This window comes from Hibiscus syriacus, unplaced genomic scaffold (assembly GCF_006381635.1).
Source record: "Hibiscus syriacus cultivar Baekdansim isolate YM2019G1 unplaced genomic scaffold, ASM638163v2 tig00109978_pilon, whole genome shotgun sequence".
In the NCBI taxonomy this organism is placed as follows: Eukaryota; Viridiplantae; Streptophyta; class Magnoliopsida; order Malvales; family Malvaceae; genus Hibiscus; species Hibiscus syriacus.
The window spans coordinates 478,949-489,678 of NW_024062545.1; the positions used below are offsets into that span (position 1 = coordinate 478,949).

Consider the following 10,730-nt stretch of genomic DNA (forward strand, 5'->3'; position numbering starts at 1 on the left):
CAAAATATAATAAATCAATAACGTTAGTGACTAAAATATAACTCTTTCCTTAAAATTAACGATTAAATCCAACTCTCTTATTCAGGTTATCCGTGTCGTTGAATGAAAATATCTGGTACATGTTATTTATTTGTCAAGTCAGTAACTTGTTAATGGTTTAATGGCAATATCGTAACAATGATTAAAATATAACAAATCGATAATATAAGTGATCAAACATGATTTTCTAAAGATCAATCACTAAAAGTGAATAAAATTGAAACCAAAATGGCCATTCTTTGTAATTACCCTAATCTTAATAGAGCAAAGCAAAAGTTCACTCGCTTTCTAAAGACCGAAAACATTGACCTCTTATTACTTCGTTTTAGATCCAAAATCCAAATATAATTTTTGAGTTTAGATCTCTCGCTTCCATTATCGAATACCAAAAGGAAAAAATGGCAGATAACAACGGTGGCAACAACAAGAACAACAATAAAGAGGAAACGAGCCCTCTTTTGAGCAAACAAGTTGTTGGAGAAGATGAGAATAAGAAACAAAATGTTAACAAATCAAAGGAGGCGACCGTCGAGGTGGCAGCTCCGCCGGAGGTTGGTACCGGGGCTGGGTTTGGGTGGACCGCCGATGGGCTGCCGATGGTCCACGGGAGTGTTGTCGGAGAACCAATGGGCCGGTACCAGTGGGATTCTCCCCTCCTTGCTTGTCTTGGCCGTAACGATGAGTTTTGCAGCAGTGACATTGAAGTTTGTACGTTTTTATATAGTTTCATTTGGGAATTGTCAATTCGATCTGATACTCTGCGAATTTGGTATGTCTAATCGTTTGTGAAATTTGGCATTTTTCCTGCATTTAGAAGCCAAACTATATAGCTAGGCTTGAACTTAAGCTGAAATTTGATTTATCTGTGTTTTTCAACCTCGGAGATAGAGAAATTGGAATTTAGAGGGTGAAAAGAAGGATAGAGAGGAAATCAAAAGGCTATTTATGATTTTGCGTACCAGTGGGATTCTCCCCTCCTTGCTTGTCTTGGCCGTAACGATGAGTTTTGCAGCAGTGACATTGAAGTTTGTACGTTTTTATATAGTTTCATTTGGGAATTGTCAATTCGATCTGATACTCTGCGAATTTGGTATGTCTAATCGTTTGTGAAATTTGGCATTTTTCCTGCATTTAGAAGCCAAACTATAATAGCTAGGCTTGAACTTAAAGCTGAAATTCTGATTTATCTGTGTTTTTCAACCTTCGGAGATAGAGAAATTGGAATTTAGAGGGTGAAAAGAAGGATAGAAGAGGAAATCAAAAGGCTATTTATGATTTTGCTTGGATTGCGATAAAAGGATGGATAGGAATTTTAATATTATTCATTGTTTTTTATTCCATGATCAATTAATTTCTGGCTTATGTTATCTTTTATGCAATCCTATATGATGTCGTTAAGTAGCTTTCCTCTCCTTTTCCTAGTGCGCTGCATACACCCTACCTCTTTTTCTGTCTTCTTCGCCTGCGGCCGGGCTGCCTGCCGTCAGCTAACTCTCTGGCCCTTCGCCATCCCTCCCTTTTCTCCTCCATGTTTTCCCCCTTTCCCTCCGTTTTCATTTTCTTTCCGTCGCCCTTTCCTTGTTTTCTTTCTCTGCTTGTCCTAACCTCTACCGATCTGTCACTCCTTTGTCTCTCGAAGCCGTAGCCATTTGTGTTTTAGGATTAACCTTTCCTCCGGATTTTGGCCGTTTGGAGCCGCCTATTGGGTTGCTCGTTTGGGATTTCACTTCTCCGGTGTCAATAGGATCGCACTCAAAGCTTATGTCGGGCAAAGGGTTTTGTTTTCTCTAGACTTGACATAGGTTGGAAGGTTTCAAGGAGAGTTTGCATTAAATTTATGTTGTCCATCCGTTGAAGTTCTCGCAGTCAAGACCCTCGTGGAACAAAAGATGAAAGTTGTGGATTTGAAACGCTGATGCCCCCAATAGATTGCTCTTTTTTTGTTTGTTCTGTTGTTTTCCTTTTGCTTGGCTGCTGGAGTCTATCGACCAAAGCTGTTTTGGGGCCCTTGTTGTGTATTGTTGTTCTCTAGGCTGCTATGACCTGAGTATCCTATGGTTTCTTTCATGAATTCCTTCTTCTTTGATTAAAAAAAAAATCCTGTATGATGTTTTTTTTTTAATTCTGAAACTTCAATTTTATTTTATAAAAATTTGTATACGATCCATATTCTTATGTGTATAGGAATTATATGGATATAGGGATATGGCCATATGAATCTCCAAAGATTTTTCAGATACAATAAAAACTTGAACATACGTATGAAGCTTGAATTTGCTTCTTTAGCTTAAATTTTCATATTTTCAATGACCCATTTGTTTTTCAAAAAATATACAATAAAATGTTCTACTAGGCTTTTCTTTTTCTTTTTTCTTTTGCGGATCTAATTAATTTTTCAGTTGTATATTGCCCATTTTTTCTTTTGATTTTGAATTATGATATTTTGGTCAGGTCTACTCGGAAGCGTGGCCCCTTGTGTGCTGTATGGAAGCAATGTTGAAAGACTCGGATCTGCACCAGGGACCTTTGCAAATCACTGCTTGCCTTACTCTGGTCTTTACCTGATTGGAAATTCCCTTTTTGGCTGGAATTGTCTTGCTCCATGGTTTTCATACCCTAACCGAACCGCAGTTCGTCGCAAGTTTAATCTCGAGGCAAGTAAATCTTATGTTTTATTTTCCTTTGCCTTTTCAGGTTATGGACATCGTTTTAACTAGCTCATTAAGCATATAGTAAGGGTTTAATTATGGTTTTGTTTTTTTGTTCAATTGACGTTCGAGTTCAGTGTCCCTCTGTAGATCCTTGTTTCATCTGGTATTTCAAAGTATCTAAATCCAGTTATGTTGTTGGTGGAAAAGTTAAATGTTCTGTGTTGTGAGGCACTTAACAGGTCATGTTTGGAAGATGTGGGTGCAACGCGAACAACGCGAACACTGCGAGTTGTCCTGTGACTTTGCAACACATGTTTTCTGCCATGCATGTGCTCTTTGCCAGGAAGGCCGTGAACTTCGTCGAAGGTTGCCTCACCCGGGGTTCAATGTTAACCCAATGCTGGTCATGATCCCTCCCGGGGAGCAGACCATGGGCCGCAGTGGCTGAGTGCATACAGCCCATCCTGCCTTATATAGTGAAAGAACTCGAATAGTTTATCGTTGCATCTTCCATGTTTTTATCAGTGATGTCATACAGTAAAAGTGTTAAAACGTCATCTACATTGTCTAAACTCTCAAGTTTACCATTAAAGGATGATTGCTAGTTGTGGTCAAACCCAGTAACATACTGATGGAAGTGTCGTGTGTATGGATTTCACCTATATTGTGTGTATAATACAGTAAATGTTCGCTTTTTCTTGAAAGAAGTTGGTGCGTTGACTTTTTAGTTTTTATATTTTTGGATATTCTCTAATGAATTGGCTCATGTTGGATTTATAGGATTGAAGATGAATGAACTCTACATACCCAAACTGGAAATGATTAATAAGGTTATAATTAATTTGTTCTTGAAAAATTTTGTATAGGAAAAAACAGGTTTCCTTTTGCATGCTCGAAAAGGCGAAAGAACACAAGAAAAAGATCACCTAACTAGACATTGTTAGGGTTTCTTTGTTCCCATGAATAGTTCCATTGGACTGTGGAAGTAGCTAAAAGAGTACGAAAACCTAAACAAATGAAGAGTAAATTGAAAACGAAAAGGAAATTAGAGTAAATGCAATTAGAAATGAGACAAATAAACTGTACCTGATGAACACAAACAGCATTTTACTTCTAGTCTACTGAATATGGGATTAAGTTCTAATTAAGATTTTAAAAGTTCAACAAAAGCACCTCTGGGAACAAAAAAGGAAGAAAATCATGAACAAACCGTTTATAACACAGAGAACAGAGGAAATCGGGCCTGGAAATCATTACTCTCCTGGTGCAGAAACTCCTTGCTTCAGCCTCTCTCTCTTCATCTTCTTCTTCGATACTGGCTTCTTTTTCCTAGGAGGAAGAGTCTTTTGCGCATACAAGTAAAGGACATAGTTCCCAACAAGGAATGTCAGCAGCAGACCGCCAACAACCAGCAACACTATCAATCCGGGATTGAAGCCTTTCGGTTCAGTTTCATAAATAATCCTGTTTCCCTATTGGATTAACAGAAACCAAGTTATTACACATGTAACATAATCTAATGGCATAAACACAACTAGCTACTCAATATGTATCCTCAACCTGATAAACTTTTGCAAGGCCAAAGGGATAGAAACAGAAAACTTTCCTACCACTTCAAGGTTGCTTAATTTTCGAAGTGATTATTGGGTTCAATTTATGATAAAAGATACTCACTTAACAAAAGATTCATAATATAAACCAACACAACATTTCAGCAAAAGATACAAATCTATCATTGTTTAGCATACGATTTAAGTGATTGCAGAAGGTTTCTATTGAAACCCAGAAATCTATGCATGCTACTGCATCATAATAACAAAGTGTTCATAGTGCCTTCTTAGAACTGACAATCAGTGTATTTATGTCGTGTATTAAGCATACCACATAGAATTGCATAACAAAACCATCGCATGCATGACAAATCAACTAAAACTTTCATTATTCCATTTTCCCTTCTAAGTTCTTTCTAAGAATTCAAGAGAGGTAAGGATTAAGAAAAAACCCAACCCAAATTAATTGATCAAATCCCATATAAATATAGTGTTAATAATTCCCATGAGGTAGAAAGTAGCAACCATTAAATGACTTCTCAGAAAAATAATCAAAAACAGAAGAGGTAGAGATGTAATTAATTAAGCTAGAGAATCAGCATGCAAAAGTCTAAAAAGATTGAAATTAAACTCGGAAAAACACTAGATCGGGACGAAAACAAGCAAAAAAGGTAAGAAACAAAACCAGATCTCTACATCAGAATGATAAATTCGAACTGATTTGCATGGATCTCGTTCAAAAGCTATTGAAATTGAGAATTAACGAGAGACATAAAATAAAGAGGGGAAAAAGAGATATCAAGCGATCGAAGGCGGGACGGACCTTGTCGGCGAACTCGAAGTCGTCTGCCATGGCTGCGAAGTGCGAACTAAACCGTGGAGCTCCTCACCAGCACAAATTTAGATTTTGGAACGAAAGAAAACAGTTTCCGGTAATTAAAGTGATTGTATTTTGGTTTAATTTTATTTTTGACTAAACTACAAAATTAGTCACTAATTTTTTATTAAATTTTCTTTTTCTCACTCAAGTTTTAAAAATAATAAATTAATTACAAATATTATCTTTTTATAACAAATCGATCACCGTTAAAGTTGTTAATGGAGATAATGAAATGCTGATATGTCACCGTTTTACCACACGTTTGGTTTTCTAAAGTTTTTGACTGGTATTTAAGAAAAAAATTGATGAAAGAAAGTCTCTTCTTCAGTATTTTTTAAACTTAACAAATCAAAATGTGCCGTTAATGTTATCATAACTCAGTAATCTCTAGTAAATTTTTTCTTGAATTTTATTGAAGTTCCTTAATAACTTGCTTAATTTATTTTATTTTATATTTTCATTGCTTTGCTTATGCATTACAACACTTCAAAATATCAACTCGAATTTGTCATGAAAAAGAGATTGTTTAAAATTTTGAACTAGAAACTTAAATATCAATTTAAAAACAATAAGTTAAGATGAATTGGGTAAACTATATGGATGACCCCTTATATTCTCATTCCGTTAGATTTTAATCATCAATTAAAAAATTATTTTGATCTCTTATGTTATTGATTCGTTTAATTTTCGTCATTCGATCATTAAATCCTGTCATTAACGGAAGTTTAAATTTGCAATTAAAAAAATCATATGTACTCCTTCGGATACTGAAGCAATAAAATCTCATCATCTAGATACTGATGCAGCACTTGATAAAATCTCCTCATTGTCCCCGAAATGGTAGTGCTCATAGACTTCATATAACAATTCCTTGCATGATACAACGGCTCATAGCATTAAATTGCGGCCACTGCAATCTAACAACGATATTGTAATGATTTTGAAGGTCAAATAAGGTAATGATTTCAATTTAAATATTTAAGTGATGTGTATATATCCAATGCAGCAAGTTTAGATACTGAATAACGGAACCGGTTATCATCATATATATCATCATCCAAGCAGCAGCCATTTCCTTTATGAGGAGGCCCTAAAGATGCATCAACTACATCAAGAAGAAGAAGAAGAAACAAGAAACAAGAAGTAGTAGAAGAAGAAAAAGACACTGCAGGTTTATGATGGTGAAAGAAGAAGAATGACACGTAATTTTTTTTTAATTGCTGTTTTAGCTCCCGTCTATATAAAGCGCCTTTGAACTATTTTTACTTCCAAGCCTACAAAGTGTATCATTGATTTGAAGAGGATGTTGGAGATCAACTACTCGACGGAAAGTTGGCTATCAGTTCTTGTATCGATGATAATGGCAAGTGTTCTTTCCCTAACGATTTTTTCTACTATAGAGAATGGTGTAAACTCAAATATGTAACGGAAGAGATTGTGACCAATATAGCTGGAAAAAATCGTTAGGGAAAAAACACTTGCCGTTGTCATCAATCCATGAACTGACCGCCAACCTTCCGTCAAGAAATTTTCTCCAACATCCTCTTCAAATCAATGATACATTTGGCACCGTTGATCACTTCGATTATTGGTTTCCGCCTCAAGAAACCTGCACACATTGTTTCTAAGACAGCGTGACACAACATAGTTTCCCTCAAAATTTGCATTGTTCGTTTTCTTGGAGATTTCGGCGAGGAGAACGGCAGCGGCAGAGAGGGAACATCAGCAGATTCCACCCTGGTTCACTGCAATGGCATGACGAACTAGGCCAGATGTTCAACCGGACTTCGCATAAGATCTTCTTCCAGAGATAGGTTTCGGCTTCGAATGCGTTTGAAGATAACAGATTTCTCATATCAACCCAGCAAAACAAGCCTGCATTGCTTTTAGAGTTAATTAGAATGTCTGCAAATATATGATCAATGAACATGTGTGGAAGACATGGTTTCATCAAACAACATCGGAATGCATAAAAGAATGGTTAAACAACTTTACATGGTACAATCGGGGATGCTTGCCTACACATGAAGTAAGCCTACGACAGTAAGTGATGTTCACTGCTTCCTAAAGTTCCCCCAAACGCTTCAGTGGCACAATATTTAATCAGTTAAGGGTCCGCTGTATATTTATGCACAGAGAGTTCTTTGTATAAATAGGCAACTTTCACTAAGTTTAGGTATTGACATGTTTTGAAATTCATTGCTTTCATGTTGTTGGAAATGCACCTGGTCGATATTTGAGGGTCTGTCCTTTCTATCCATTTTCTTTTCAGCTTTCAGAAGTATAAAGGGAATAACGCACAGTTTCTCATGTTTGGCAACCTTTTTTAAAGTGAAATCTCTTTTAGCATCTGCAATACTTAGATTCTTGTTAAGATTCGATTAGGCAAAAAAGACATTTGAAAAGAAGATTGTACTGACAACACTTGGATTCTTTTCCTCTCAATTTTCCCATAGTTGCGTCTATGTTCACTTGCAAGAGACCTCATACCATTGTTCTGCAGAGGTAAAGCACTTTATTAAATGAATCTTGAAATACATGGACAATTATCAACATTATCTGAGACCAATACTTAAATTAATATGTGATTCAGCCTCAGATAATTTGCCGAAAAAGAGCTTGTCAAAGTTATCTGATAATAAACATTGCTTTTGGCGTTTCAATTAGACCATTACTTAACTTTACCGATCATTATTCCAGTTGCAAGCCTTGTCAATATTTAAGTCTATAAAATCCCTGGGAAATAGAATCATAGTAGCTGTTGGGGTGAATTCACGAGATAATGTTCTCGAACTTTTTTATTCACGATATAATGCACATTTCAGATTAATTGCTGGGATGGGGTGAATTCTACAGTGATCTCGTAGGACGCCATGCAATCCAGGCGATCTTGTAGGACGCCATGCAATCCAGGCGACATACGGGAGACATACGAGTGACATACGAGCCATACAAGCCATATACGAGCCACGAGCCAATGGAGAGGTCGCCATGCAGTATTATACGAGGAGAGGTCGCCATGCAGACGAGCCAGCCAATGGAGAGGTCGCCATGCAGACGAGCCAGCCAATGGAGAGGTCGCCATGCAGTCTGGGCGACCTTGTAGGTCGCCATGTAGTCCCGGCGACCTTGTAGGTCGCCATGTAGTCCCGGCGACCTTGTAGGTCGCCCCGGCGTCACCTAGCTCCCGAGACCATGCATGCACATGCAGCCAAGATAACTTCACGTGCTCCTGCTCCCCGCTGCATGCCTACAGCTATTGATGGCATGTGATCCTAGCTCACGAGACCATGCATGCACAATAATTGAACCATTGCTGTTGGTGAAATAATTGAGGCAACCGGTTATATATGGGGTGTGCAAATCGCAAGAACATAAAAGAAAGATCACACATAAAAGAAAGAAAGAAAGGGAGAAGAGATTGCAGCCGAGAAAGAAAGAAAGGGAGAAAGAAAGGAAAGTAAGAAGAAGAAAGGGAGATAAGGTAAATTTGTTTATATTTAAATTAGTTTATTATTATAAATGTTAATTAGTTTTATTAGTTTAGGGTTATATGATTGTTAGTTTAAGTTATAGTATACATAAATTAAAATTATTTAATTAGTATATGTTTGATAGTTATATAGTTAAAAATAATTAATTAGTTTGTTTTGTTAATAGTTAGTTATATAAAAAAATTATTTAATTAGTTTTTGTTAGTTAAATAGTTAAGTTATATTTGTTTGTTGAATATATATTATATAAAAAATTAGTTAGTAAGTTTATTAGTAGTATATAATGAAAAAATAGTTTATTAGTTAGTTTTAGTTATATAAAAAATATTTATTAGTTGTTTAAGGGTTTGGTGTTTACGTTTAACTTATATTTTAAAAAGTTTAGTTTGTTAGTTTATTAGTTTATTATTTATAGTTATTATATTAAAGTTTAGTGTTGTAAATTAGTTAGTTAGTTTATATTAGATTATATTAAATGATTTTTTAAATATTTTGTTTAATTTTTTTACAGATTCATTCCAATGGCTGACCAAATTCCACTGTTGAGGCTTGACAATGAACATATTTCAAGTCATTTGGGAATAATGGTGAATAAAATATTTGTTTAATGAATTATAATTAATAAATATTTGAATATTATTTTATGATTGTGATAATTTTTTTGAAATATTTAATTGTAGGAGGACGAGCAGCGAGTCCTTCGTCTCCGACTACATAAAGTGCCCAAGCCACACCCACTAATAGAAGAAAATTTGCAAGAGGCTGGATTTTGGTATATCACATTTGTGCGAGATTACAAGTTGGTCCCAGGTTTGATCAGTGCGTTGATTGAACGCTGGAGACCAGAAACGCACACGTTTCATTTGCCGTGTGGCGAATGCACGATAACTTTGGAGGATGTGGCAATGCAACTCGGGGTCCAAACTAATGGGATGTCGGTGGTAATGTCATATGAGTTTAATAAGGTGGAACAACTTTGCAACTTGTTTCTTGGGAAAGCGCCCGTACCACCAGAGTGTAAAGGGTGGCGGGTGAGGTTGTCATGGTTGAAGAATGAATTTCAACTTCAATCAAATAGTATGGAGCACGAAATTATATATGCAACACGAGCATATATATTACAATTGATTGGGGGAATTTTGATGCCTGATAAATCCGGTAGTTATGTTCACACTCAGTATCTTCTTTTTTTAACAAATTTTGAGAATTGTAGGTAATATAGCTGGGGTTCGGCGATATTGGCGTTCTTGTATCGTGAGATGTGCAAGGCGTCATTAGTCGTGAATGATAATAATACAGTAGAAATCGGTGGATGTATGTTGCTGCTACAATCATGGGCTTGGCATAGACTTCCGTTTTTGACACCGATTAGTCGGACTGCGGTTGACTTTCCACTTGCCGGAAGGTAATATGAATCCTCTATTTTAATATAAATATTAATTAAAAAATATTTATTTTGATTAAAATTATTGAACAAAATGTCTCTATTTTTGTTTTGATTGATATACAGATGGAGGCATAAAATTGAAGGCACAGGGTTGGTGCACAACAACATTAAAGAGTTCAGGTTGAAGATCGACATTAAGGCCAAAAAGGAGGTATGCATAATTTGTATTTTTTAATTATTATTTAAATTAACTATATTATCTGATTTAAATAAATTTTATTGTTTTTGTAATTTTACAGTTTAATTGGAGACCATACATGAATGAAGAATTATTTGCGTTGATACCGCACGATATTTTAGATGGGTTTCAATATTGGTGTGCTGTTACACCATTGATCAATTTTGCTTTTGTTGAGGTCCAATTTGGGGATAGAGTGCTGAGGCAATTCCACTTCCACCAACCTATTCCGCGGAGTCCATGGGATCATGACCTCCTCCAAAACTTAGATGGTCGTCGTCCAGTGAATTGGGTTGAGACGCATGATGACCTGCACAGATTTGATGGTCGTCGTAAAGAAAGCGTTAATTGGGTTGAGAAGCATGCAACCTACATTAATGCTTGGAACAATAGGGCTTCATTCATGCCAACTCTTGACGCCATTCAAGACGACGACTTTAATTTTGAGACTTCGGCTTACCTTGCTTATTTTTGGATAATGGAAAGCCGTT

At 36.1% G+C, this 10,730-nt stretch overlaps 2 protein-coding genes across 3 annotated transcripts; one reads left to right on the forward strand and one right to left on the reverse strand.

The window, feature by feature from the left end:
• The first annotated feature begins 349 nt into the window (after positions 1 to 349).
• On the forward strand, positions 350 to 2,771 carry LOC120211648 (cell number regulator 8-like). 2 transcript variants are annotated; one of them, XM_039210145.1, is made up of 2 exons: positions 350 to 747; positions 2,491 to 2,771. In XM_039210145.1, exons 1-2 carry the CDS (start codon positions 438 to 440, stop codon positions 2,754 to 2,756), a joined length of 576 nt encoding a protein of 191 aa, XP_039066076.1. In that variant the 5' UTR covers positions 350 to 437; the 3' UTR covers positions 2,757 to 2,771. The 2 variants fall into 2 exon arrangements, 1 of the variants encoding a protein (XP_039066076.1); XR_005524622.1 differs by lacking the exon at positions 350 to 747 and adding an exon at positions 995 to 1,068 and having other exon boundaries at positions 2,491 to 2,624.
• A 946-nt stretch (positions 2,772 to 3,717) lies between these two features.
• On the reverse strand, positions 3,718 to 5,193 carry LOC120211649 (DNA-binding protein S1FA-like). Its single transcript, XM_039210146.1, has 2 exons — positions 5,064 to 5,193; positions 3,718 to 4,162 (listed from the first exon to the last, which is right to left on the reverse strand). Exons 1-2 carry the CDS (start codon positions 5,091 to 5,093, stop codon positions 3,944 to 3,946), a joined length of 249 nt encoding a protein of 82 aa, XP_039066077.1. The 5' UTR covers positions 5,094 to 5,193; the 3' UTR covers positions 3,718 to 3,943.
• Between the last annotated feature and the right edge of the window lie 5,537 nt (positions 5,194 to 10,730).